The 27500-nt window shown below is 46.5% G+C and overlaps 5 protein-coding genes across 11 annotated transcripts in view; 3 read left to right on the plus strand and 2 right to left on the minus strand.

Annotated features, from left to right (window-relative positions):
* Positions 1-183: 183 nt before the first annotated feature.
* On the plus strand, positions 184-4650 carry eif2s3 (eukaryotic translation initiation factor 2, subunit 3 gamma). Its single transcript, XM_069706852.1, has 12 exons — positions 184-287; positions 1303-1366; positions 1453-1580; positions 1684-1805; positions 2018-2112; positions 2222-2380; positions 2485-2619; positions 3126-3220; positions 3341-3485; positions 3637-3806; positions 3916-4088; positions 4287-4650. The coding sequence occupies exons 1-12, from the start codon at positions 219-221 to the stop codon at positions 4348-4350; spliced, it is 1419 nt and encodes a 472-aa protein (XP_069562953.1). The 5' UTR covers positions 184-218; the 3' UTR covers positions 4351-4650.
* Positions 4651-5485: 835 nt separating this feature from the next.
* On the plus strand, positions 5486-10371 carry lrrc31 (leucine rich repeat containing 31). 4 transcript variants are annotated; one of them, XM_069706860.1, is made up of 10 exons: positions 5509-5755; positions 6284-6481; positions 6696-6830; positions 7051-7218; positions 7300-7464; positions 7545-7727; positions 7971-8138; positions 8227-8391; positions 9007-9162; positions 9851-10370. In XM_069706860.1, the coding sequence occupies exons 1-10, from the start codon at positions 5743-5745 to the stop codon at positions 10222-10224; spliced, it is 1725 nt and encodes a 574-aa protein (XP_069562961.1). In that variant the 5' UTR covers positions 5509-5742; the 3' UTR covers positions 10225-10370. The 4 variants fall into 4 exon arrangements, with proteins under 4 accessions (XP_069562960.1, XP_069562961.1, XP_069562959.1 ...); XM_069706859.1 differs by having other exon boundaries at positions 5486-5560; positions 7051-7464; positions 9851-10371; XM_069706858.1 differs by having other exon boundaries at positions 7051-7464; positions 9851-10371.
* A 4-nt stretch (positions 10372-10375) lies between these two features.
* lrrc34 (leucine rich repeat containing 34) lies at positions 10376-14302 on the minus strand. Its single transcript, XM_069706862.1, has 10 exons — positions 14196-14302; positions 13416-13528; positions 13283-13347; positions 13074-13160; positions 12549-12677; positions 12369-12464; positions 12111-12265; positions 11827-11982; positions 11266-11392; positions 10376-10711 (listed from the first exon to the last, which is right to left on the minus strand). The coding sequence occupies exons 1-10, from the start codon at positions 14300-14302 to the stop codon at positions 10475-10477; spliced, it is 1272 nt and encodes a 423-aa protein (XP_069562963.1). The 3' UTR covers positions 10376-10474.
* A 258-nt stretch (positions 14303-14560) lies between these two features.
* Positions 14561-21487, minus strand: mynn (myoneurin). Of its 4 annotated transcripts, none has more exons than XM_069706857.1 (9): positions 21435-21487; positions 20796-20851; positions 19481-19751; positions 18393-19396; positions 18105-18264; positions 17850-18028; positions 17671-17763; positions 17057-17182; positions 14561-16722 (listed from the first exon to the last, which is right to left on the minus strand). In XM_069706857.1, exons 3-9 carry the CDS (start codon positions 19744-19746, stop codon positions 16322-16324), a joined length of 2229 nt encoding a protein of 742 aa, XP_069562958.1. In that variant the 5' UTR covers positions 19747-19751; positions 20796-20851; positions 21435-21487; the 3' UTR covers positions 14561-16321. The 4 variants fall into 4 exon arrangements, with proteins under 4 accessions (XP_069562958.1, XP_069562954.1, XP_069562956.1 ...); XM_069706853.1 differs by having other exon boundaries at positions 19481-19754; XM_069706855.1 differs by having other exon boundaries at positions 19481-19754; positions 21440-21463.
* Positions 21488-25597: 4110 nt separating this feature from the next.
* Positions 25598-27500, plus strand: part of pld1b (phospholipase D1b) — a 23429-nt gene continuing 21526 nt past the window's right edge. The window contains exon 1 of the mRNA XM_069706880.1: positions 25598-25676. The gene's annotated coding sequence lies outside the window, so the exon portion shown is untranslated. The remainder of the gene's footprint in view (positions 25677-27500) is intronic.

Below are 27500 nucleotides of genomic sequence, written 5' to 3' on the forward strand. Positions count from 1 at the left end.
CTGAACAACGCGAGCTGCCAACTATATCTGTCATTTGTCACTGAAAATAAATTAATAGTACTCACAGCTTGCTTTAAATCGGCAAGAGCTCCTACTTATAGTCCAAGAAGTAACGCGTATTTGGTTGAATAAGTGATTGTCGGCGAACACAAACGACGGTTTCGCCGGCTGATCAGGCGTTCGCCGCAGCCACCTTCTCTCATCCTTTTCCATTCAAGATGGCGGGGGACGAGTGCGGTACGACGCTCGGGCAGCCTCACCTGGCCAAGCAAGACCTGAGTTCTCTGGTAAGAGTCCGTCCGAGGGCGCTTACACATCCGTCATTTCGCGTCGGTGTCTGTTGGTCCGTCGTGTTGCTTCAAACGGCGCCAGAAAAGGTGTGAAGTCGTTCCGGTGAACGGTGTCCGGTGCTGCGCCGCCTCCACCCGGCACATGACTGCAGGCCCGGCGGGGCGGCGAGCACCGAAACCCGCCTCACCTCCAGCGGGGATTAAACTCTGATTTGATCAACGTTTCTCAAGGAAACAAACGTCTGAATGTCTGACGTGTTTTTTGGCGCCGTGGCTGTTATTAATGTCAGTAATGGGTCTTTGGTTCGCCGTCTGAGCCGAATATTAGCATCATCTGCTATGTTGGACAATCGTCCAAAAAGTGGATGGAGTTCGCAATGGAAGATTACACCACGTTTAAAGACTGACATCCGACCATACAGCCTTCATATGAAACCTGTCACTCACAGGGAGTTAGATTGACATGGTAACAGATAAATTCATCTTCAGCAGTTCACCACCAGCACATTTGAAGAATTGTGTTTTTATTGATGGTAAAGTGAAGTTTAATATCAGGAAGAAAGCAAAATGGCTTTGATAAACTTTACATTAGTGTTGTAGCTTTTAGATTGAGAGATTAATTAGACAATAAAAACACAAACAACAATACTTGTGTTGATTTAGAGTATTTTTGACAGACTCCATTAAAACTGAGTCATTTGATGAGTAAACTCTGATCATCTCAATTTTGGCCAGAAAAAAAAAATGCCTGCTCATATATTCACACACACACACACACACACACACACACACACACACACACACACACACACACACACACACACACACACACACACAGCTACAATAAAAGATGACAAAATCCCTGCTATATTGTTGTCCTGATGATGTGTTAGTGTTTGCATGTGCTGCCTCCCCCTTTGTTCACATTCAGCTCCAGGATTAAAAAGAGGGAGGCAGCACTGCCCCCCCCCCCCTGTTGTTTTTTGCCTAACACCAGTTGTTCTCTTGGCAGGATGTATCAACCTTGACGCCTCTCTCTCAGGAGATCATCAGCAGACAGGCCACCATCAACATCGGTATGACATCCACATAGCAGCTGATCACTTTTTATTTATTTTGATTGACACTTCCTGTTCTGACCTCTTCTTCTTCTCCCCGTCAGGCACCATCGGTCATGTGGCCCACGGAAAGTCCACAGTCGTGAAGGCCATTTCCGGCGTCCACACCGTCAGGTTCAAGAACGAGCTGGAGAGGAACATCACCATCAAGCTGGGATATGCCAACGCCAAGGTGAGAGGATGGATTGTTCTCTGAATCTGAGCTTTAAAACAAAACAAAAAACCGTTGACCTAGTTCTGTTTAAAAAATAAATAAATAAAATATGGTGTTGTAGGTCTACAAGCTGGACGACCCCAGCTGCCCCCGGCCCGAGTGCTACCGCTCCTGTGGCAGCAGCACTCCGGACGAGTTCCCCACAGACATCTCCGGCACCAAAGGAAACTTCAAACTGGTCAGGTGAGACGGGAGGAAGTGACGACGGCTTTCTGGGAAATGGTTAAAAAAAAGAAAAAAAAAAAACAAATCATGGTTTGAGTCCAAATTCTACCAGCGTCTTGTGGTCGTAAACAAAATATCTTTGGGTCTCGGAAACAAAGAAATTAAATGATTTAATGAAGTAAAAAAATAAATCCAATTCCAGTCGTAACCGTTCCCTCTCTGTCTCGCAGACACGTGTCCTTCGTGGACTGTCCCGGTCACGACATTTTGATGGCGACCATGTTGAACGGAGCCGCCGTCATGGACGCAGCTCTCCTGCTCATCGGTAGGTTTCTGACTGATTAAGTGCAGACTGTGTCTATTTTATCCTGATATATATATATATCGATATATATATTCATTCATTCATGCTGTCGTTGTCTCCGTCTTGCCAGCGGGCAACGAGTCGTGTCCTCAGCCCCAGACATCAGAGCATCTGGCGGCCATTGAGATCATGAAGCTGAAGCACATCCTGATCCTGCAGAACAAGATCGACCTGGTGAAGGAGAGTCAGGCTAAAGAGCAGTACGAGCAGATCTTGGCCTTCGTGCAGGGTGAGTCGGCCCGACCGCTCCGGAGACGTCATCGAAGCGACGAGTCTCGTTCCGTCCTCGAGGCGCTTAAACCCATACGAGTTGTTTTGCCGTCCTTGCTGCAGGCACGGTGGCCGAGGGCGCTCCCATCATTCCCATCTCGGCCCAGCTGAAGTACAACATCGAGGTGGTTTGCGAGTACATCGTTAAAATGATCCCCGTGCCCGTCAGAGACTTCATCTCCGAGCCCAGACTCATCGGTGAGACGCAAAACACGCCGCTTCTCTTTTCACTCTTTCTATCTTTTCTACGTGTTCCTGAGCCCATGCAGTGATTTCCACAACAGAATTAGTTATTCCTCTGAATCTTTTCATGATATTATGAACCGTAGACGATGAAATCCACTAATTCTTTGTAGTTTTACGTTGAGGAACATTATTCTGAGATTGTTGAACTATTTCCTCTCCCCATCTTCACTGCTGAGAGACTCTGCCTCTCTGAAATCATCTTTTTATATCCAATCATGTTACTGATCTGTTGCCATGGTAACCTGATTAGTTGTCAGATGATCCACCATGTTGTTGTTTTTTTTTAGCTTGACACAACTTTTCCAGTCTTTTGTCGCACCTGTCCAAACTTTTTTGAGACGTGTTGCCGCCATCAAATTATTGTTGTTTTATTATTATTATTATTATCATTATTGTTATTATTATTATTATGATTGGAAACAGAGTTGCAACTTGTTTGTGTATCTTGTGTGTTTCAGTCATCAGATCCTTTGACGTGAACAAGCCCGGCTGCGAGGTCGACGACCTGAAAGGGGGCGTGGCCGGAGGAAGTATCCTGAAGGGCGTCCTCAAGGTGACGAGACGAACTCTGAACCCGCGAGCGTCACCTCACGGGAACATGATCGGCTCTCGAAGGTTTTTGATTCGGATTCGGTGTGAACTTCTTGTCTGAACCGTCCTCTTCCTTCTCCAGGTGGGCCAGGAGATCGAGGTGCGGCCCGGTATCGTGTCCAAAGACCACGAAGGAAAACTGATGTGCAAACCCATCTTCTCCAAGATCGTGTCTCTGTTCGCCGAGCACAACGACCTGCAGTACGCGGCGCCCGGCGGCCTCATCGGTAGGAGACGATTCACGCTGCGTCTGAACGGGATTCAAATTTAGATTGAAATCGATTTAATGTGGAGATAACTGAGCGAGATGTTTGTCTTCTGTCCATCACTGGAACAGAGTAGGACATAATAACACCAGTAAAATGTGTGCGTGCGCAGGTGTGGGCACTAAGATCGACCCGACGCTGTGCCGAGCGGACCGTATGGTCGGCCAGGTGCTCGGCGCCGTCGGAGCGCTGCCCGAGATCTTCACCGAGCTGGAGATCTCCTACTTCCTGCTCAGGAGGCTGCTGGGAGTCCGCACAGAGGGCGACAAGAAGGCTGCCAAGGTGAGCTGGGCATCATGGGAAATGTAGTTCCAACTGTCCAGAGTGAGGCTGCAGAGACCGGGGGGGGTCTCGATGGGATGAACAAGCGCCCCTTTGTGTCCGTCTGCAGGTCCAGAAGCTCTCGAAGAACGAGGTGCTGATGGTCAACATCGGCTCGCTGTCGACGGGCGGCCGCGTCAGCGCCGTCAAGGCCGATCTGGCCAAGATCGTCCTCACCAACCCCGTGTGCACGGAGGTCGGAGAGAAGATCGCGCTGAGTCGGCGTGTGGAGAAACATTGGCGGTAAGAAAGAGGGCGGAGCCTCTTAAAAAAATACGACAAACAAACATGGAGAGCGTTTGTACGTAGAAGAGAAACGGGTCAAACAAATATGTTCCACCTCGAAGCTTCAACAGCTGCAGAATGAACCTCTTGTTTGTTGGTTGCCTGTTTTCAGTCTGTTCCTCATGTTAACCGCTGCTTCCTGTTTGCTCCTCCCAGTCTGATTGGTTGGGGGCAGATCAGAAGGGGCGTCACCATCACGCCCACCGTGGACGACGACTGAGAGGGAAGCTCGGACGGCTTCCACCATCACAACCTTCTCGGCTGTTTTTTTTTTTTGTCTTTATTTTAACTTTTCTGTTTCCTACGTGGAGGGACGACGGGAACAGAACACGGACATGTCGGTGTTTAAAGACGCCTCCTCGCTCCGCTCTGCTCGTCTTCCTCTGCCAGCGAAGGAGGAGCTCGGCTCCCGTTGGAGGCGAAGGAGGGCAGAGGGAGGAGGAGGAGGAGGCGCTTTAGACTGTGGTCACGATCCTTTCAGCGCAGAGTTCACATCTAATAAAATCAAGTTGGAAGGAAACGTCCTCGTCTGAGAGGTTTTATTTGTGTCTGAAGAAGAAGCTCCAAACAGGGAAAAAAGGTCTAAAATGTTTAGAAGTTTTATCTTTTTCTGGATTATTACACAAAATACTGAAATTATTTCAAAGAAATAATCGTAAAAAAACAAACAGACAAACTCGTATCTTTTTTGTTTTGTTTGAAGTACTAAAATGGTAATTTAGACAAAATTAATTTGTTTTCAGCTCCTTAAATATGAGGATCTGCTGCTTTTTGTCTTTAATGATGATTAAATGAGAGAAATTTCTTTTAAAACACAAAACTCATGTCATCCTGGAGGGATTTTGAACGGACCGAAAAATAAATTAAGACTGCTACTGAATTGTGGCCACTTTTGTTTTGAAAGGCTGTTTGACTTCCTGCTGTTTAAAAGCCACTTTGATTTGTAAACGCTTAAACTGTCACTGAATTATTTCAATACTGGAAAAAAAACTTTAAAAATCTGATGAGTTGCAGGAAAGTTCTAACAAAATAAAAATATTTCTCTTAACTTACAAACTATATCACTGAATATTAATGTATTTTCAAAGTAAATGTGTAGTCAAGAACTGGTGGATCATTTAATAGCAGACAATTTCACACAAAAAATGAAATTGGATGCTTAATTCAAATTTTCATCTAGCCTACTTTTATTTTGAAATTATTTCCAAACCGGTCTATTAAATCAATTTTAGCTGTTTTAATAGCTTTCAGTGCAAACTGATGCCAGAGCAGAGCGACGTTAACATTTACTGAAGGTGGTGTTGCACTTCCGGGATGTGCCACCTGACGAGCACGGGACATGACGTCACGCAGGTGTCCGGGAGCAGGACCGCAGAAGTGAAGAAGAGACTCGGAAAGAGCGGATTTATCGGAGTTAATGGAGCCTGCAGGTGATCTTTAATCAGCGCAGCCTTCAGGGAGACTTCTGATCCGATCTGACTTGTTTCATTTGAATTATTCACGTCTGAGCTCAAAACAAACCGTCAATTATTCCACTTCACGACTGACTCATAAAAACAGTCGAGTTTTTAGATTTTCTGATTTTTCTTCGTGTTTCATCTTTAAAACTCACATGGAGTCTGCAGGTAAGAAGAACTTCTCTTCAGGAGAATCAAAATGAAACTGACGCCGAGATTTACTGAAACCAAACAGGCTGTTTCTTCTCTGTGGAAGAAATATCTCCATTTTAGATCCACACGCTCCCTGAAGGCTTTAAATTAGAAAAGAGATTTGATCCATGAAATGTCTTTAATCTTACTGCAAGTTATTAAAATGCCACTTTTAAATATTTAAATAGGACCACATTTTACAAGTTATTTAATTAATCTCAATTAATGCCAAACAGGTTGATTTTTCATCTTTATTTGAGCTCAAATTCAACCATCAAATGTATTTATAGTCACATTTAAGGACAATGACTAAAGTTTGCTTGTTTTTTGAGAGAATACTTTAAAATTATGAATGAGTAGGAAAAAAAATAATTCTGTTTTGTGTCTGAATATAAACTAATATAATTTGTATTGATTTAATCCTGTAATTGTCCATTTTGTGATTGTGACCTGTTTGTTGTCGGCTTATTCTCCATTTTCTCTTCTCTGCCTCTGATTGGTCAGATGGTCAGCGGGGGCGGGACGGCGGCAGCCAGAGGCGTTCCCCTCTCGATGTCATCATGAGTCAGATCCGCAGGAAGCGCGCCGCCTCCGACAGGAAGCGCGCCGCCTCCAACAGGAAGCCGCTGGGACGCTTCCTGTCCTATACCTCTGACCGGCCGGGGATCCCCGAGGACGAAGAGGACCGAGGGCCGAGATCAGGTGACGCCCAACGTCTGGCTTTAATTTTTAATATCACTTTATTTTTTTATTTTCTTTTACAAAACAGAGTTTGTTTTTTTTCTTTGCGAGTGATGATTTTCAGGTGAAAGTCTTCTTTAAAGGGAGGAGTTAAACACAAGCTCTATATCATCGTGTGTGTGTGTGTGTGTGTGTGTGTGTGTGTGTGTGTGTGTGTGTGTGTGTGTGTGTGTAGCGTCGGTGGACAGTGAACGCCACATCGGCTGGGGGCGAGTGTGTGTTTTCCTGCAGCAGTTGGGGAAGAAAGGCGACAGCAGGAGTCTCAGTCTGACTCACTGTGACCTGACGGCCACGGACCTGCTGGAGCTCGGTGCAGACACACACACACACACACACACACACACACACACACACACACACACACACACACACACACACACACACACACACACACACACACACACACACTGACACACTGACACACACACACACACACACACACACACACACACACACACACACACACACACGTGCGCGTGCGGGTCCACTTGACGAGCGCATGTCGACAGCATCCCTCTCGTCCTCCTCAGCGTCCCTGCTCCAGTTCCTCCCTCAGCTGGAGGAGGTGGACGTCTCCTGGAACGAGTTGATTGGCGGCTGTCTGACGGCGCTGACCTCTCACCTCCAGCAGGTGGGCGGAGTCAGGACGCTGAGGCTCTGCAGCTGTCGGCTGAACGCCGAGGACGTCGCCGCTCTGGGTGGGGCCGCTCGTCTCTCAGTGACTACATCTCCCATGATGCACTGCTCCTCATCTGAACTTCTCTTGTGTGTTTGTGCAGGCGAAGCTCTCGGCTGCGTCCCTCTTCTGGAGGTCCTCGATTTGTCCTGGAACGGCGGCGTCGGGGGCGTCGCCCTGCAAAGCCTGCTGGGTAAACTCCAGCCCCCGTTGAAGGAGCTCCACCTGGTGGCCTGTCAGCTGACTGCAGCGGATGCGGCGGCGTTGGGTACCGACTCTCGACTCTGACGCTGATTTCTGCCCGTACGACAGCTCGTATGTATCTGACGTGTCCTGTGAACCTCTCAGGAGGATCGGTGGCCGTCCTCCCCCGACTCTGCGTGCTGGACGTCTCCTGTAACCCTCAGCTCGCACAGGAAGTGGACGGCGACGGCTTCAGAGCGCTGGCCGCCTCCCTGTCCCACGCCGCCTCCCTCACGGCGCTGCGCCTGCAGGCCTGCGGTCTGACGGCCGACGACCTCGACGCGCTCGGTAGGATCAGACTCACTGTTTTTGTTTTGTGCTTCGTTTTAGTGCCTCTTCTTCTTCTTCTTCTTCTTCTTCTTCTTCTTCTTCTTCTTCTTCTTCTTCTTCTTCTTCTTCTTCTTCCTTTTGTGGGCGGAGCATCAGCACCACCAACAGAGGACTGTGGGTCAGAACCGGATGTAGCAGAACATCCTGGTACTTTTCACATACTAGATGTGCTGTCTGTCCCCCCCCCCCGTCATGCTGCAGGTGGTTCGTTCCGCTACCTCCCCTCGCTGCGAGAGTTGGACCTGTCCTGTAACAAACACCTGTCAGGTGGACTGAGCCGTCTCACCTTCCACCTGGCTCACGTGTCCCACCTGGAGATCCTGGACCTCCACCTGTGCTGCCTGACGCCGGGCGACCTGCGGGCTCTCGGTGAGTCTCCGTGAACCTCTCAGAACCTCGGTCCGACCCGAAAGGCAGCTCGTATACCTGCGAGGGTCACGTGACTCGCCGTCTCCAGTCCAGGTGCTGCCCTCTCTGACGGCGCTGACGGAGCTCGACGTCTCGTCCAATAAGGAGGCGGGAGACGTGGTCCCGCCGCTGGTCTCCGCCCTCCCTCTGACGCAGATGAGGCGGCTGCCACTCAACGGCTGCAGCCTGAACGACGCGTCCTTCAGCGCGCTGGGTAAACACACACACACACACACACACACACACACACACACACACACACACACACACACACACACACACACACACACACACACACACACACACACACACACACACACACACACACACACACACACACACACACACACACACACACACACACACACACACACACACACACACACACACGCACGCACACCACACACACACACACACACGCACGCACACACACACACACACACACACACACACACACACACACACACACACACACACACACACACACACACACACATTTTTCAGTCATTTTAAGTCTATTTCCAGCCCATTAGTTTTGAATCATGGTAGTTTTTGTGTTTCTTTGTGGTTGTTTTGCTTTTCTGCGGTCATTTTGTGCCTTTTAGCAGTAGTTTTGGATCTCTGCAGTCATTTTGCTTTGAATTTTACTCTTTTTTAAACAAATTTATGCCTTTTGAGTTTATTTTGTGTCTCCTTGTGGTTGGTTTGCGTGAATGTGAAGTAGCTGAATCACAAAGTTCTGCTATGGCTGCGATTATTTATCCATTTGAAACCATGTATTCCTGAGGACAATGGTGTGTGTGTGTGTGTGTGTGTGTGTGTGTGTCAGCTCTGGCCGTGCCGTTCCTACGTGCCGTGGACGTGTCCTGGTGTAAAGTGGTCGGCGGTCGCTTGTCTCTGCTGCTGGACGCCCTGCAGCCGTCAATCATCCTGGAGCTCCGCCTCAGCAGCTGCGAGCTCACCACCGACGACTTGCGTCACCTAGGTAACGCCACAACACAAACTTCAACACATGGCAAAGACATATTACACTCATTTTTGTTTAATTGTGGTTATAAAGAACAGCTAAGTGGAAGTTTTAAACTTGATTTTTGAGGAATAATGTTCATTCTTCTGCAACAATTATTAATTATTAATTAAACTGCATCTCTTGATAATTAATCGTTTAAGTCACTTTTCAAGCTAAAACTTCAATATTTAAGGGTCTAAGTTATAGTGAAGTAAGTAAAGATTTATTTAGAAATCAAAGTAAATGTTAAAAAAACTTGTCATAGAACATAAAAATCAAACTAAAACAAAATGAGATGCAAAAATATTAGTTAAGAAAAGAAGTTCTTTAAAAATGAAGGCTGAGATGTTTTAAGACTTCCAATAATCTTGATGTGAATCAATAACAAAATAAACTTTTTATGTGAAGTATAAGTTGAGCTTTTTGTGGTTAAATTCAGAATCTGTGGTTTCTCAGATTTCTTCAAAAGGAAAAGATGAAAATAAACTAAAGAGAAAAATGAATAAAGAAGGAAGTAAAGAGCGAATGTGTTTTTGATTGGAGGGAAACCAGACGTCATTGAGATAAAGATAACGATTTCAAACAGAGACATCATGGAGGAAACCCTCCTCTCTGATTGGTCGGATTAAACGGATCAATATTACCGATCGGTTCTCTGTCGCAGCTGCGGCGAGCGGCCGCGGCCGTCTGTCCTCCCTCCGAGTTCTGGATCTGTCCTACAACGGGTCGACGGGGGACGTCGGCCGGTCCGCCCTGTTCGCAGCGGGAGGTCTGGGCTCGCTGGAGGACCTGGACCTGAGCCTACGACCTTCGACCTCCGCCCCCTGCTCGGCCTGGCTGCCGGCGCTGCTCCGGGCTCTGCCCGGGATGTCGGCGCTGGCCCGGCTGGCGCTGCAGCGGTGGACCGCCGGCTCTCAGGAGAGACGGCAGCTGAGCTCCAAGTTGAGGAAGAGGAGCGTCCTGCTGGAGTGGGATACAGATGAGAAGGAGGCGGCGGGGAGCACCGAGGGTCCGGAGGAGGGTCAGCCTGAGGAGTAAGGACCAAACGTGATGTCATCATGAGAAAAAAACTAAAATCATTCAGTGGATCTATGAGATTTAAACAGAACATGTTACTTCTAAATCACTTATTATAATCAGAGCACATTTCATTTCTAATAAAACTCACAACAGTTTATAGTCCAGAAGGTTTATTTCTAGTTTCTTTGGCACGTTTGCATCGTTTTATTTGATTCTACTATTCTATTTAACCGTGTCGGTTGTTGTTGTCGGCTGAGCGGCGCCGTGTTCACGGCAGCGGCTCCTCGGTGTGCAGCTGAAAGGTGGCGTCGGCGCTCGTGGCAGCGTGTGAGGACGTTTCCGTGGTGACGTTGAGGTCGGTGTCGAAGCAGATCTTTGTACCGTAAAACCGTTTCCTCAAATCGTGGAAGACCTCGGCGAGGAACACGTGGCCGTCCACCTGGTACGAGCTGACGTCCGTCTGATCCATCGGCAGGCGGCCGCTCGACGTCAGATCGCTGAAGGCCTGAGGAGGCGGCAGGATGTTGGAGGTGTTTACAGGTGTTGGAGGTGTTTACAGGTGTTGGAGGTGTTTACAGGTGTTGGAGGTGTTTACAGGTGTTGTATGTGTTGTCCAGGTGTTGGAGGTGTTGTCCAGGTGTTGGATGTGAGCTGTCCAGGTGTTGTATGTGTTGTCCAGGTGTTGGAGGTGAGCTGTCCAGGTGTTGTATGTGTTGTCCAGGTGTTGGAGGTGTTGTCCAGGTGTTGGATGTGTTGTCCAGGTGTTGGAGGTGTTGTCCAGGTGTTGTAGGTGTTGTCCAGGTGTTGGATGTGTTGTCCAGGTGTTGGATGTGTTGTCCAGGTGTTGTAGGTGTTGGAGGTGTTGTCCAGGTGTTGGAGGTGTTGTCCAGGTGTTGTAGGTGTTGTCCAGGTGTTGTATGTGTTGTCCAGGTGTTGGAGGTGTTGTCCAGGTGTTGTATGTGTTGTCCAGGTGTTGGAGGTGTTGTCCAGGTGTTGGATGTGTTGTCCAGGTGTTGTAGGTGTTGTCCAGGTGTTGGATGTGATCTGTCCAGCGTCTACCTGGCAGACCGACTCCTCCAGCTGGTTCCCCCACACGTACAAGTGTGTCAGAGTCGTGTTGGATCTCATCGCCTCGGCCAGCGACAGCAGACCCTCCGTCTTGATGCTGTTACTCCGGACGGACAACCTGAATATGCAGAAAACATGACAGTTTATTCTCTGCAAACATCTAAAAATCCTTAAAATGACTAAAAACTGGATAATTTTTCATTTTCAGGCCTCTCAGAAAGCAGTAAAACAAATGGATTCTTTATCCTCAGATCTTCAATCGTCCTTCAAATAAGTAGAAACTGTATTGTAACCTTTAAAATACTCAAATAAGGATACTGTCTCTATAATTATTTAAAAAGACTTCAAATAAATTAAAAACTGGACATTTTCCCTTCAGAACTTAAAACATCCTCAGAATCAGGAAAACTGTTCTTCAGGGATCTAAATCCTTTAAACTAAGTAAAAAAAAACAACTGCAGATGTTCTTTTCCTAAAAATCTTTCAAGTTAACAGACAGGTTTTGAAGAGACGTTGAATGTGTTAAAGCTGCAGGAATGATGTTGGACTCACTCTCTGAGGACGCAGCCCGGCCAGACGATGGCTTCACTCAGGTACACAGCACCTTCGTCCTGGATCCGGTTGGACGACAGGTCGACCACCTTCAGCGCCGTGTTCTCCTTCAGCACCTCGGCCAGGTACTGCGCGCCGTCACGACTCACACGGTTGCTGCAGGAATCAGAGACGACAGAGAGATGAAGAGGAAGGAAAGCAGACCAGATGAACATGAAGAAGTTCAGAGGGATGAAAACGATCTGTGGCTCTTCGCCGGTGTTCGGACCCGTCGTGGTTCCTACCAGCGCAGGTCCAGGTAACACAGGCTGCGGTTCACCCTCAGGCCGTCGGCCAGCCTCTCCATCGCGCTGTCCGTTATCCCCATCTTCCCCAGGTGGAGCTCCACCAGGCTGCTGTTCGCTACCAGCATCTCGGAGAAGTGCACGGTCCACTCCGCCTGAGGCACAGAGAGTCGGGTTGATCCGTCGGGCCGAGCTGAACCCGCCTCAGACAACCGGACGACCAGGACGTGAGGACGAGGACGTGAGGTGTGTTCGTACCCGCTGGCTGAAGAGCAGCGGCCGGCTGACGTCCACAGAGCGAAGAGCCTTGTTGTGTTTCAGCATGATGCCGAGAGCGGTCACACTCTCAATGGACTGCGGAGACAGAAACGGGCTTCTGATTGGACGGTTTGAAACGCCACTAACCCGCCATCTCGTTATGGTTATAACTGTGTTTACCAGGTCGCAGTCAGCCAGCTGCAGCTCCTGCAGCGTGTTGTTCAGCTGCAGCATGTTGGCCAGCCGCACGCCTCCGCTGTTCCCGATCTTATTACCCGACAGCCTGAGAGACAGCAAGCTGCTGTTAAACTGCAGAGGGACGAGGAGGGAGAGAACGTATCGTTACTTTTCATTTAAACTTTTAAATCCGTCGGAGTCAATAAATCACATGAAAAGACCAAATGCAACAATAAATGTTTTCTACTAAAATACCACAGAGCTCCACTGTGGTCCAAAAACCATTAAAAAAATTAAACGTGACAGCAGAAAGGTGTAAACTGAGATAAATAAATGAGTATTGTCGGCATAGCGATGACAGAAAATGTCTTCAGAACGATTTATAATCTGCATCTACAATGGAAACAGAATCGGACCCAACACGGAGCCTTGGGGGACGCCACAAAAACTGAGTTTTAGTTATAGAGAAGAGCTCCTGCAGAAGGCCGTCAAAGGTAGTTTTGTTGTTGTTGTTGTTGTTGTTGTTACCTGCAGGCTGTTGGCGAGCGCTTCAGCTCCGCTGGACTCGATGTCGTTGAACGTCAAGTCCAAAGATCGCAGAGCTGAATTCTCCTCCTGCTCAGAGAAAACACTCGTTTCAACCAAAGCTACCAGAGAATATCTGTTTATCATAATAACGATGTCTGAATTAACAGTTCAATTATTTATGATACATTATTTATTCCCCTTTTCATCACCTGTAAGAGGTGAGCCAGGCGTTCAGCACCTGCATCTCCGATGTTATTGTACCTCAGATCAAGACCTGTTCACGTAAAAGAAATAGTTATTAATAGTCATTAAAGTTGAGTTGACCTGATTGTGACGGCTCACCTGTCACGCGCTCGTTGTTTTCCAGACATTGGGAGAGAGCGCAGACGTCATTGTTAACGAGTCTCTGAATGCACTTCAGCCGGTTGTTTCCTTTCAGTCTTAAGGTGAAATTCCTGCCAAACACAGAACAGAATTTTTTTTTAATGCAGCTTTTTACACTTATGATATCACAGATTTTAGATGCTTAACGTTGCATGTGGCTCTATTTTTTTTTTAAATTAATTTGATGCATTTAAATTTATTTCTACATCAGTTACTTTAGACTGGTTCTTTTGGGAAATTTTATAGTTCTGAAACTTTAAAATAAATCACTTAATCACTGTATTTGGTATTGAAGTATTCAGGGCCTCTATTTAGATAGAAGTACCATTACTACACTGTAAACAATACTCAGAAAATTATCTAAAATAAGTTAATATTCTGTCAACAGACACAAATTATTAATTGTTTCAAATAATATACGTCAAGTTATTAATCAGCAGATTAACCATTAATAAATCAATAGTAATAGTAAAGTATAGTATATCGGATACAATACAATACAATAATATGGAATAATAATATATAACGGACTTAGGGGACATTTTTCTTCTACTTTTTATGCTTTAAGTACATTTTTCTTTCCATACTTTTTCATAAGTGACATGTTGAATGCAGGATTTGTACTTTTTGTTCAGTAACGTTAGCTGGCCAGTTGACTGTTGACATCTTGACAGTTTGTTATTTTTCTAACTGAAATCTTGACTTCCAGTCATTGGAGTCGAAAGTTGAAACACTCACCCTGTTTCCGCCGTCTTCTCCAACACTTCTACAATCAACGGGTTTATTTCTATCCCGTCTTTGGCGCAAACAGCTTTGTAAAACTTTAAAATAGTGGCGCTCGCCATCGTCGCGTTATCGCACGGTTTTGAGTTGCTATGGTAACGCAGAGTGGAATGGACGGCGCTCCGCGAAGGACAAAAAGAGGAAGTGGAGGAAACTGAATTGTATTTTTTTTTTTACCAAGAATTAACTTCTTGATTTAATTTAATGAAAGAAAAAGTAGTCAAGATTTTGTCTATTAAATTTAAGACTAATAATTCTTTCCATGGCCTTTTTCTGAGGGAACTCGATTCAGCGCTTTAAAACGCCGGCAGATGCCCGAGTACAGAAACACATTTTATTGCAATACTACACAATTTCAGAATCATTTTTTTTGACAAAATATAAAAGTTATTTTAAACAAATAAATGCAGGAAATTATCATTTCTTAATAGGGTCCGTTTTTAAAAAGACAGTGTGCAGTGAAATTAATGTAAGAAGATGATGAGGGAAGTTTATTTTGAAAATCTTCACCAACCACCAGTCTAATTGTCCCTTTTTTCTGTCTTTGATTTTATTTTCCTCTTCAGTTGTACAATCTTTATACATCTTTATAGTCGTGTACTCGTATGTGTGATCCACATGTCTTGTACAGTTAATGCAGACACTTCATTCAAAACAAAAAAAAGAAAGAAAGCATGAAATGAACAAACAGCTACTTTCAAGCTGATTAATGTAGTTTTCAAACACTCAAAACAACTGTTTAAAAAAACAACAACAAACAAATAAACAAACAGGGCCTCTATTACATCGACAGGTTTGTGTTTACATCACCATCACGTGTCAAACACTGCAGGGTGGAAGATTCACCGGGTGATAAATAAAAAAGGTACACCGACACGGCGACCGCGGGGCTCCTACTCACTACATCAACGATTAAAACCACGAGAGTCGAACCTCCACCTTCTCTGTACATCTGTTATTTCATCCAAACATCAGAAAACGATCCAGGAAATGTTCAGAGTCGGAGGTTTCAGTTCACGCTTCAAAGCTGTAGCATTTATTGATCAATTCATCCACGTCAGACTCATTAAAATTATCATTTTAAGTGTAAAATAATGCCGACGTCGGGCGGTTTAATCAACCGGGATGCAAACTTTGAAGGTAACCGAGGACTTGAACGGTAGATTTTAAGATATTTACTGGCACCACAGTGAACAGTTGGTATGTTGAGACGCAGATCTGCAGATCCGTCTTCATGAAAACACGTCGACACGCCGTCTCTTCAGGAGGAAATTCAAGTCTTTCACAACTCGGGTCTTATTTTCTATAGTTTTCACCATAAATCCTACAAAGTGATAAAATGTTCTACGATCTCTGAGGAGCAACATCGCCTCAGATTATCCAGATTAGAGCGGCAGCTTTATTATTTGGAATAATTCACAAATATAGAAAAAATGTCAACAATTACCGTTCGCAGCTTCTCAGACGTGATGATTTGACACTTTTCTTTGCCAGTTTCTGTTTGACGTGAATGTTTCATCATTTACTGATTAAACCCACTGTGGAGATCAGACACCTGTAAAACTTATAGATAAAAGATAAAACTGTGTGCACATTAGTACTGAAAGGATTCGACATATTGTTGTAATCAATTCATCATTTGGGAGTTGTTGTTTTTTTTGGTGAATAAAATTCTTCCAGTTTCAGGATCTCAGACGACAGAATTTGTTGCTTCTCTGTGAACTGAGTAACTTTTGGTTTTGGACAGTTTGAAGGACAGAAAAAGGACAGAAAAAGGACATTAGAGGACGTCCGTTTGGTCTTTGAGAAAAAATATTCTGCAGATACTTTGTCATGAAAACGTTTGTTCATCCCAAACTGTGAGCAGTTGAACCATCTTCCTGTTGATGTTGCTGCTCGTCTTCTGACAGGATTTAAGGAGAAAACTGTGAACTTAAGTTCCGGGTTGGAAGAAGTCTCCAGATGAAACATCACCGTCGGTAGAAGTCTGTATTTCGGACTCATCAGCCTGAACGCTCCAAACAGCGGCTGATTGTTGTTGGAGCAGAGCGACCTCCGACCCCCCTCGAGGCTCCGCCCCCTCACTGCTGCGGCGCGCTGTTCTCGGCGGTGTCCACCGTCCTGATGATGACGATCTGCTCCAGGCTCTGGGCGGGGGAGGGCGGCGGCCGCAGCTGCTCCACCAGAGCGTGCAGGGTGTCCGAGTTGATGGTCTGCTCCTGGTCGGCCTCGAAGGTCACCTGGTCGCCGGAGGTGAGGGGGGGGTGGGAGGGCTCCGACTTGAAGTCCTGGATGTTGGTGGCGTCGGCCGAGTCGGCGGCGACGTCGGAGGAGGCCGGGGACGGCGCCGAGTCCTTGGGGTTGGGCGTGGCCGGGTCGGGGTTGGCCGGCTCCACTTTGGCGATGGAGACCAAACCTTTGTTCTCGTGGGAGAGTTTGCTCTGGACGAAGGCCACCGGATGGCTGGAGGCCAGCAGGACCACTGACGGGACAAACACATCCAAACGTTTCTTTTAATTCAGTCGATCAGAGATCAGTAGATCAGGTTCACCACCAGAGACCGGAGGAAACTGAAGAAACTCAAACCGATAGTTGGTGTTCGTTCTGCTGATTCAGCAGCTCCTCTAACGGACCGAACACAAAACTGAAGCTCTCCTCTCTCAACTTGATCATTTCTAGTAACTGGTCTTCAATTACATTTTTAAGGCTCTTTTTATAGCTGAAAAGCTGCCTGAGAGTTTCTCTTAACTTTAATTTAATTTATGGAAAGTCGGCCAGACAGTTTGCAGTGATTTAAACCCCTCTGAAGAGCTCACCTGCCCGGGCCCTCTCCTTGTGCTGGCGCACCTCTTCGGCGTGAGCCTTCTCCTGGTGTTTGATCATGTTCTTCACGCTGGCAAACCTGTTTCCACACATCAAACACTGCACACCGTTGTTACCCTCTGGAGACACACACACACACACACACACACACACACACACACACACACACACACACACACACACACACACACACACACACACACACACACACACACACACACACACACACACAGAAGATGAATCACACCTTTGTAACAGTGCAAAGTGATCATGTGATTTGTCTTCTTTCTTGATTTTTGCAGTTAAACAGATTCTTTTTAGTCCATTTTCTATTAGTTGTTGTTCTTTCCTACGTTGTGCTGCAGACAAACTTAATACAGTTAGTTGTGTTTTGCAGTGGAGGACACGTTTCCTGTCCTACTTTAAAGACCACAGTTACATAGTGTGTTTTATTTTGAAAAATGCCCGGCCGATCTACGACTTCCTGCCCGGCTGATCCGCTCTCGTCTCCAACGTTCCTCAGTCGACGTCCGCTCGAAGTATTCACTCCGATTTCTCCTCGTGTAACAACTCACTTCCTGTGTGCGTCTCTCGTATGTGAACTCACCGGGGTGAAGTCGCCGCATGTGTTTCTTCAGTTCGGAGGACGTGACGAACTTCGCGTCGCACTTCCCCTGCGAGCATTTGTACGGCGTCTCGCCTGAAACGCACGACAGAAGGAAGAAGTCAGCGGCCGACGTCGGAATAGCGAGGAAGGTTAAAAACCCAAGAAAGGAGGACTCTCACCGGTGTGTTTCCGTGCGTGCGCGATGAGCGAGGAGGACACGGAGAAGGACATGCCGCACAGGTCGCACTGGTACGGCTTCTCTCCGGTGTGCCGGCGCTTGTGGTACGTCAGCGTGCTGGACTGAGCGAACGCCTGACCGCAGATGTCGCAGACGTACGGTTTCTCTCCGCTGTGCAGCCTGCGGGAGACAAACGGGACGAACGCGGCGTGAACATCCGGCAGGAAGCGGCTGAACTTCCCTTCGGCTCACGTACCTGATGTGGATCTTGTAGTTGGACGAGGTGGCGAACTTGAAGCCGCAGCGCTCGCAGGTGTACGGTTTCTCCTCGCCGTGGTGCATCCGGCGGTGAGCGACCAGCTGGCACTTCTGGGCGAAACACTTGTCGCAGTCGGGGCACGTGAACGGCTTCTCGCCTGGAGGCAGACGAAGACGAGGGTTCGGTCAAACGGGGACAAACCTACGGGCGACGTCACCTCGGCGACGATCGCTAATATACAGTCTATGAGCTACAGCTCCTCCCCTAATCCCTCCCTCAGCTCACCTGTGTGGATGCGCAGGTGTGTCTTCAGCTGCGTGGCCTGCCTGAAGGTCTTGGAGCAGAAGATGCAGGAGAACGGCTTCAGCCCGTTGTGGATGTTCTCGTGTCTCCGCAGGCTGCTGACGTCTTTGAACAGTTTGTTGCACTCGGTGCACGACAGCGTCAGCTCGTCCATCTCTGACGGATCCTGCTCGCCGGGCTCACCTTCTTCCTCCTCGTCCTCCTCCTCGTCCTCCTCCTCCACCTCGTCTTCTTCCACCTCCTCCTCCTCTTCCTCCTCCGCCCCCACCGCGCCGCTCTCCTCTCCCTCCGTCCTCCTCCGTCCCCTCCCTCTGCCCCTCCCTTTGGCCCGCCCCCGGCCCCGCCCCCTCTTCCCCTCGCCGCTGCTCATACGAGGCCTCTTGGCCGGCGTCTCGTCGTCCTGCGACGGGCTCCAGTCTGCCGACGTGTCCCCGAAGTCTTTCACGCTCGTGTCCGAATCGTCCATCACCAGATCTTCCCTTTTCGGGGCTCCTCTTCCTCTTCCTCTTCCTCTTCCTCTCCTGCGGCCCCGCCCCCTCCCCTTGCCCCGGCCCCTCCCCCTGTAGCTCTGGACTTTGGGAGCGGCGTCGGCCGAGCCGCTCGCCGCCACTTGCTCGCCGCTGAGACTCTTCGGCCTCCTGCCCCTCCCCCGCCCCCTCCCGGCGCTCTTCGGCACCGCGGGGCTGTACTCTTCGTCACTCCTGTCTTCGTCTTTCATATTTACGCCTCTGACCTCGCCCTCTTGCTTTTTGCCGACCGTCCCGTCCTCCGGCCAGTCCCTGGGGACGGAGACGATGGACAGGGGGACGGGGGAGCTGGGGCTGCTCAGAGAGGCGGGGCTGCGCGGAGACAGACCGGCTTTTTTATCGGCCTCCGACTGGGACGTCTCGCTGGGCTCGAACCAGTGAGGGATCTCCTCCAGATACTTGGTGGCCTCGACCATCCCCAGGAAGACGGCCGCTCGGCGCACGGCGGCCTGTCTGGTGCTGAAACCACAAAACAACATTTCAGTCATCGGGTTAGTTCAGAAAATAACAATGTTCAAATATCTGCGTTGAACCTGCGTCTACCTGCTGAGGTTCATCTGTCCGGTGTACACGAACTCCAGCAGCTTCTCCAGAGAGTATCGGCTGACCTTGTCGGGGTCCAAGGTCGTGACCTCTTGACCCCTCTCGGCCTGGGAGGCAAAGTACTCGCTGAAGGCCGCCAGGATGTTGCGGTGAGCTCTGAACTCCACGTCTCGCACCATTATGGTGATGTCGCACAGGAAGTCCATCTCCCGCTGCTGATGGAGGCGCTGCAGCAGCAGCTTCCCGTGGTTGAAGGCTTGAGCCATCGCTGCTGCTGAGGGTGGAGGTGGAGGTGGGGGGGGGTTTAGTTGAATATAAGATGATAAGAATGCATAAGTGGTGTGATTCATCGACATGCTGCTCCCTCCTCTCTCATTTATTACTGCTGACGTTATATTGTGGGTTCGTCCCCCCCGGAGGACATGTGACCCAAACACTGGTTCCTGTTAGTTTAGAGGGTCGTTATCGATGTGACTTTACCTCATTATATCACATCCTTTCTAGATTTGAACTTTTAACTCAAGTTAAACTTAAGTCTGAACTACTGAAAACAGCCTACTTGGCTTTATTGCCTATTTTTATTATATTTATTACACATTTTATTGATGAAATCTCTTATTTAGTTCAATATAATCTCGGCATCATTGAAAATAAGAATTACCCTCAATTTATTCCTGAGAATATAAATAAAGGTTGAATTAATTAATTAATTAATACTGGATAGTTATGGTGTCTTTTTGAGACATTTCTGACACCAAATAGTTTTAATTAGTAATGAAAATCCAAACTAACAACAAACGTCCCTAAAGAGGATAAAGTTGGTTGTTAGTCCGTCACTTGAAAACCTTCCTCTTCCTTGTTTATAGATCAAACCTGTTTGTTCCTACTGAAGATGTAAATCTTTTCAAAAAGATTACTCAAACATTGTGTAGTTTAGTTTTTAACAAACATCAGGAGGAAAGCAGGTGTTTGTTTGGGGCTATTTTCAGCAGCGTATTCATCCACATTAGGTTTTAATTTCAAGTTAAGATACAAAAATATCTGTTAGTGGGACGCACATGCAGTTTGTTTACATTAAAAAACAACACAGAATATATAATTTATAGCCTTATGAGACTTAATGTGATTTCCTGAAGCCGATTTAAAACCTGTTGAAGCACTAAATCAACAGTCAACAAGGCTTCGTAATGGTTTATATTTTGAAAATCAATGTCAGGGAGAATATTTCAATATTAAAATGAAAAGCACCAAAACTAAAAACTAAAAGAAGAACACTTCCCCGGGTCAGTAAAACCTTCAAAATAAAACCACCTACTGTCCGTGGTGTCGGTGCTGAAGCTTCACAGCTGTTCGCTCGGAGTTCGTGGGTTCCTGTTGGAGACAGTTGTTGGTGATAAAGTTAGTCAGAGGACAAACCGTGCTGCTCATTAATGGTCTAATTAGCCCGGGACCGTTGAAACACGCGCCCCGGGACAGGTGTGTCTCCGGTCGGCAGCCCGGCAGGTGAGACGGAGACGTTTTGGAAAATAAAAGCTCCCGCCCGCTTCCTGAGGAGGCCTCGGGCTGCGGCTACCGCTAACGGCGGGCTCGGAGACCGGCCGACAAAAACACCCGCGCGCGCCGCGTATCGTCTCACGGAGCTTCGTGGGCTTTTTTCTGGGCCGCACACGCGACCCCACGTGCGTTCAGACCGCTCGGACGTCCGACCGGAGAGGACCGGTCCCGGAGCCGCAGCTAGCTGTTCTCGTAGTGGCGAAAAGCGCGGAAAACATGGTGCTCTTATTTCGAAGGTTCGACGGTTCGTCCCGGTGGTGTCGACGGACGCTGGCGCTAAACACGGCGCGCGGTTGTTTTAGCAACCGGCCGTGAAAGCGCTTCTTCGGCTGTAATAAATTCATTGCGCAAATGCACTATTTTAATCCGCAATAAAGTAAATAAAAAGCAGAAAAAGTACCCTACTAATATCCGCGATCTCCAGCCATTACCCACGTGACGTCGCAGTTCTCGCGAGACGTCGCTGCGCTCGGAGATGCTGCGGTTTGGTCGAGATGAACACCGCCGCGCCTCGACGGCGGACGTCGGTAAGGGAGGGCACGATCACAGCAACCGGGCACGGAGGCGCGGTTTCCTTTGAATAAACGCTCAGGCTTTAACCCTCTAATGTCTAAATGACTTCTTGTGAGAGCACAGATAACATTTGGATATAGTTTGATCATAAATAATAGATGTATTTTTTTAAAACGGTGTAATGTTTATCTTTTGAATTCTTTATCAATAGTCCTACAATTTATATGATTTCAATGGAACTACTTATGCATTTAACTGGTGGTAACTTTTCTTCTCTTCTTAACAAAGCATCATCCTGTCGTTGGGTTATCAGCAGGAATAAAGAGCCATAACACCTCCAGGTCGTCACTGAAACTACTCCGACTTGTTCTTTAACACCGCTGAAAAACTCAACTGGATAAACAAACAAATAAACATATAATGACTGAAAAATACTGCAGCATCACACAGATAAACAGGATCTGCAGCGTTTGGCTTCTCTGAAATGTGAAGTTATTTATAGACACACACACACACACACACACACACACACACACACACACACACACACACACACACACACACACACACACACACACACACATACATGCACGTACATCTGTCTAATACCTGTATCACCTGTCCCTTACCTGCAGGAGAGAAATCTGACACTGAAAAAGACACTTTGAAGGATGAAGATGGTGAATGATGAGCTTTTACAAACGGGTCTGTTTTTATTTTCATTCATGTAAATAAGGTGGACAAAATAACGGAAACGCCCCGGAGTATTTGCAATACAAATATGCACTCGTTTATATTTATCTGGCAACTCTCTCTATATATGTACATCTGTAAACTAATTAACTTAATCTTGAAAATAAAAATAAAAAATACTGTTTTTGATCTTGTTTTAGAAGATAATGAGCTTTGCGAACAAAACATTATCTTGTACATTTTGCATATTCCACTAAAGACGAAGTTAAATATTGAACTTTTATTGCTGCTTTTAAAAAAAATCGGAGAACTTTTTACACTCAGAAATAATTTGTTGAATAACCGCCACACATTTCTATTTAATCAAATGAAGTACAATCAGTCTGTTTTGATTATGTTCCGTTTAAGAAATACAACTAGCTCATTCATATTTTTCTTTTGAGCGTATGAATGATTTTCTACATTTTAAAGAGGCCTCTCTTTTGTTTCACTAACAGGTGAAGCTTCTCTTTAAAAAGATTGAGTGTGAATTCCTCTGAATTTTAAGCTGAGAGTTTCCATTCAGTGAAAAACCTTTTCAGCCCTCGGAGGAGGTGATAATTATTGATCTCTCTTCAGGAACCTGCAGCAGCACTGATAAATCTGAATTATCTTCACAATGACTGCAGCTTTACGTGAGCCGACACGTCTGACAAGACCACCGGGGGAAGGAAGAAGAACTCGGGTTTATGACTTCAGTACAAAATATTTTCTCAGAAATATAATGACTGAAGTAAAAGGTTGAAAGGCTAAAAATAAGATAAATCTCTAGTTGTAGAAGCAGCTTGACAGACAGAACTAAGCTGCTTTAATTTCATGTGTGTTTATTATCAGTGACTGCAGCTGAACGAGGAGCTCAGGTGATGTTATGATGTGAGACTCAATTCTGCCTCTGTGACCTGGATTAATACACTCTGTATGTGTGTGTGTGTGTGTGTGTGTGTGTGTGTGTGTGTGTGTGTGTGTGTGTGTGTGTGTGTGTGTGTGTGTGTGTGTGTGTGTGTGTGTGTGTGTGTGTGTGTGTGTGTTGGTGTGTGTGGGCAGTTATTAAGGCCGCAGAGAGGCGAAGTGTGTTTGAGGCAGCGCAGCGGTTTTATTGGTGGCTGTATGTCAGAGAGGAGGCTGCTAATAGAGCTGCAGGGAGGCCGGTCTGTCTGAACAACTATAAGGAACACAAAGGTTCTGATAAGGAGAAGATTGTGTCCTTGTCTGAAGACTGTCAGACAAACATGTTGTGTCCAGTGTGACCACAATCAACACTCATCATGGACAGTTAGTTCCTGAGGACCTTTATGGGACCTTAAAGCCACATTCAGGGAATCAGAGGAGTCTCATAGTATATCAGGCCTAAACAAGAGAGTTTCCTTGACAACGCTTTGTGGCCTGTCAAAGCATGAAACTTCCACGTTGGAGCATGTGACCACGTTTCACTTTCTTGTAAATGACATGCCTCAAACCATGCGGCAGGAAAACGTGTAACTTTCATGCCTGGAGAGACTCAAAGCGTGGCTATCTCACGCTTCACTGGGTTGCAGCTGCTGGAGGAGGAAGTGGTTTAATCATAGAAGGTTTTAAAATAACACGTATGCTCTTCATTCTCGTCATGAGGTCGTCACCTGGATGCTTTTATTGTGAAGGAGTTCCCACATAGAATACTTGTTTTCCTTCCCTCCGCGCTGCAGCTCGTCTGATCTGCGTTCAGGTCTGCTTGTGTGAACGTTACTGGACAAATACAGTTTATTATTGGTTATTATTGACCTGTGACCTGTGTGACGCTGTCAACGAGGCTCTTTGATGAACTATGAAACATATTTAGCTCTGCTGACACTTTTGTTCACTCTTTATTTCACTGTAGAAAATAGTAAGAATGATGAAAATGCCTGAAATAAGCAGCTTTTCAATGAATACAACTGACTTCAGTTCTGTTTCCACACGATCCGGATTTCAAAACCTGAAGTTGCTGCAGTCTTATTACCAAAGAGGAGTATTTCCACACCCGATCATCTCCGGAGGTGTCTGCTCTGCTCCCGTCACACATCCCCCAAATACAGAAGATCAGACGTGTGACAGCAAACATGTAACTACTGTCCTCCTCTTCATCCTCCTCCTCCTCCTCCTCCTCATCCTCCTCATCCTCCTCATCCTCCTCATCACCCTCTTCATCCTCTTCCCACATAAACACAGAGCTCTGGACAGATTGATTATATGGTTCAGCCCATTGCAGATGTCAGCTTCCCTCTGCACATACACACTGAGTGTGTGTGTGTGTGTGTGTGTGTGTGTGTGTGTGTGTGTGTGTGTGTGTGTGTGTGTGTGTGTGTAGTTACAGTGTGTGCACGTGTTTGGATGTAAGCCCACTTTATGTGTGTAATACTCCTTTAATATTCCAGCAGGGACTTGAAGTATGTCAGTAGTGTCTCATCTTGTTCCCACTGCATGTTCACATGTTTAAATGATTTTTTTTTTTTTTTTTTTTGGTTCTGCTGTTGCACATGCGCAGTGTCTGCATATAACGCAGGTAACTTCAGTTAGTTCAGTGTGAAGAAGCTTCTGAGGTTTCCAGGCGGAGTTTAGGAAACCACTGGTTGTTATCTGCTGCATCAAGGTAGAGAGAATACACAGGATTGACCGGATGTAGGGCTGGTTGCCCTTCAAAATAAATGTTAAAATGCCCTTTAAAAAAATTAATGTTTTCTCCAAGTATTTAAGTGTCTAACATGCAGAAAAGTATCCTAAACAGAAATGAAGTAGTGGTTTCTCTGAAAATATAAGTAGCTGATTTCAGTGTTGATACATAAATTCAGAGTTTTTAATTAATCTAGTTTTGTCTATGAATTATTTTTTGTTTAATATAAAGTACAACCCCCAAATAACAACAGATTTGTGTATCAGAATTTAGTTTTTCCTTCTTTCCTCCCTCATTAATCATTCGAGGACCCCTCAGATAAATTTCTGACCCTTTTTTAAATAATTTTATTTTGTAGTTCCTGCAGATCTACATCTCCAAGGATGTGCAGGTTGACGAACAGTTCGTAATGAACTAAAACAACCGATTGTCAAGATTTTAGTCATTTAGGTTTTATTATTTATTCCCATAGAGTATAACTCTTGTTTGTGTCTATGTGTTTGTTTTGTATTCATGACTTTTTTTTTATGTATAATGTACATTTACTGTATAATATTAGGTAAATATAAAGAGAAATAAAAACCACTCTTGCCTTTTCCTATGTTATCTGACTGTAGACGGAGAACCATCCCGCTTGTGTGTATTTTATTTTGACAGTCAATCAACCGGAAGTGGTATATCAGTCCTCACTGATCGAGTCATTAGTGAACCGGTTCGCGGCTCCACCGCACACTCCGAGGAGCGGCTGCGGTCTTCAGTTCACAGCAGGAGGTAAGAGCGACACTCAGCCTTCATTTCGCGGCTCCTTCCTCTCTCTGTTTGTGTGTTTTCATCCTGTTGTTGTTTGGTCAAGTTTGTTCGTGTTGTGCGTAAATGGGTAATTAGTGGTGATGACGCGTAAAGTTTGTGCGCGTTGCGGAGACGGTGCAGTGCTGCTGCTGCGGTTTGGTTTGGTTTTTGGACGTGTGAAGGCGTCCTCCTCCTCCTCCTCCTCCTCCGGAGCATCCTGCCGCTGCGGTGAGCTGAGCGCCAGGCACGAGCCACGTCCTGCAGTGAAATGTCACGTGCATTCAATCAGGATGAGTACCGGAGCCGAGCCCTGTCTGGAGGCTGGGAACGGGTCCGACCTGTGTGAGCAGCCTGACGGCGTGGCACTGCGCTGGCTTCTCCCTTTTTCACTCCTCTGTTACCAACACACACTGAAATAAAAGCCAACCGCTTCCTGTCAGTGAGCTGCTCCAACACGCAGCTCACCTCACCAACACAACCGCGACAGAAAACGCTGAATGAGCCTCGTTTTCAGTGAAATGTAGTCTGAAAACTGTTTTGTGGTTACTGGGGGCAACAGGGCGGCCTGTTGTTGGTGAGGTTGTTGTGACACGGCCGTTGTGTTGTGAGAGACAGAGGAAGTCTGGACAGGAAGTGTGAGGAGACAGAACAAAAGAGGGAAAAATTGTCTTTTATTTCTTGTGTTTGCCTCAGACCGGCTCCACCAGTGTGTGTTGTTGTTGTTGTTGTGTATTAAATGGAGGAAGGTTGACTCAGTCCTGTGGAGACTGACTGGGTTTGGTTGAGCAGTGCTGTGACCCGTAGGATGCTCTGCGTGATGTCAGTCCACAGCATGGGACTGCTTCATTTACTTTGTGGGTGTGTGTGTGTGCTTTTTGTATCCAACACGCACACACACACACACACACACACACACACACACACACACACACACACACACACACACACACACACACACACACACACACACACACACTGTACTGATAGAGGAAGTAGAGCTCAAGGGCCAGTGGGTGTGGATGGTCAGGTCCAGCCTTTAATCAATACTATCAGCAGCTAAATGTCAGGACAAGTAAAGACTGAAAGTTCAAATGTTTGTAAAAAAAACACACAAAAAAACATTAAATTAAATTTTTGCAAATCAGAGGAGGTTTGAAATGTGATTCCAGCTGGATTTAGACAGATGTGTCTCAGTCCAATTCAGAAGTGCAATACCAGCGAGTGCCACTAGAGGTCGGCTCCAAAAAGCCTCCGGCTCCATAGACTCCCATTCAACTTCTCTCATCAAATCCAAAGTGAATAAAATGTGTCCATCAGTTATCTCGGTGTTGTTAGCTAAAGTCACTCCTTCTTCTTAGTTTTCTGGAGGTCCATCTGAAAATAATCCCTCATTCATTAGATATTAGGCCTCAAAACGCGGCATGTTTGGGGGCGTTTCCATCGTTGAACTTTTATGATGAGGGATGAAGAAGGGACGGAAAGACGAGCAGAAAAAAGTACATGTACCCCAATAATTTTATTTATGTTGTTTACCCTAATTTCTGAGCAGCCGTTTGTTTTCCAGCTCAGTGTTGAGAGTCTCCTGTGTTTCTGTCCTCTGACCTCTGTGTGTCTCACTGTGGGCGGAGCTTAAATCTCTGCTGCTGACACAGGTGGAGGGAGCGAGGGGAGTTCGTCCACTCGTTAATCCATCGCATCATTCTTTTGGGACAGGTTGAAAAATAAATAAATACATTTATAAAAAGCTTATATTGATCTCCAGATCTACCCGGTGAGCTGCGAGCGGCTTTAAATCAGAGGCTGACG

The sequence above is a fragment of the Brachyistius frenatus genome, unplaced genomic scaffold, assembly GCF_029030835.1.
Source record: "Brachyistius frenatus isolate BFR_SWC_R1_liver_20210118 unplaced genomic scaffold, ASM2903083v1 Contig_65, whole genome shotgun sequence".
In the NCBI taxonomy this organism is placed as follows: Eukaryota; Metazoa; Chordata; class Actinopteri; family Embiotocidae; genus Brachyistius; species Brachyistius frenatus.

Excerpts from the sequence above, each read along its gene's own strand:
- eif2s3 (XM_069706852.1), top strand. The coding sequence starts at position 219 with ATGGCGGGGGACGAGTGCGGTACGACGCTCGGGCAGCCTCACCTGGCC. Across the intron at positions 288-1,302 it reads AGCAAGACCTGAGTTCTCTG|GATGTATCAACCTTGACGCC; the intron begins GTAAGAGTCCGT and ends TTCTCTTGGCAG. Across the intron at positions 2,620-3,125 it reads CTCCGAGCCCAGACTCATCG|TCATCAGATCCTTTGACGTG; the intron begins GTGAGACGCAAA and ends TGTGTGTTTCAG.
- lrrc31 (XM_069706859.1), top strand. Across the intron at positions 8,139-8,226 it reads GGGCGACCTGCGGGCTCTCG|TCCAGGTGCTGCCCTCTCTG; the intron begins GTGAGTCTCCGT and ends CGCCGTCTCCAG. Across the intron at positions 9,163-9,850 it reads CGACGACTTGCGTCACCTAG|CTGCGGCGAGCGGCCGCGGC; the intron begins GTAACGCCACAA and ends TCTCTGTCGCAG.
- lrrc34 (XM_069706862.1), bottom strand. The coding sequence starts at position 14,302 with ATGGCGAGCGCCACTATTTTAAAGTTTTACAAAGCTGTTTGCGCCAAA. Across the intron at positions 13,348-13,415 it reads AAACAACGAGCGCGTGACAG|GTCTTGATCTGAGGTACAAT; the intron begins GTGAGCCGTCAC and ends TTACGTGAACAG. Across the intron at positions 12,266-12,368 it reads CGCTGCTCTTCAGCCAGCGG|GCGGAGTGGACCGTGCACTT; the intron begins GTACGAACACAC and ends TCTGTGCCTCAG.
- mynn (XM_069706857.1), bottom strand. The coding sequence starts at position 19,746 with ATGGCTCAAGCCTTCAACCACGGGAAGCTGCTGCTGCAGCGCCTCCAT. Across the intron at positions 18,265-18,392 it reads ACACCTGCGCATCCACACAG|GCGAGAAGCCGTTCACGTGC; the intron begins GTGAGCTGAGGG and ends GTCTGCCTCCAG. Across the intron at positions 17,183-17,670 it reads CATGCGGCGACTTCACCCCG|AGGGTAACAACGGTGTGCAG; the intron begins GTGAGTTCACAT and ends GTGTGTCTCCAG.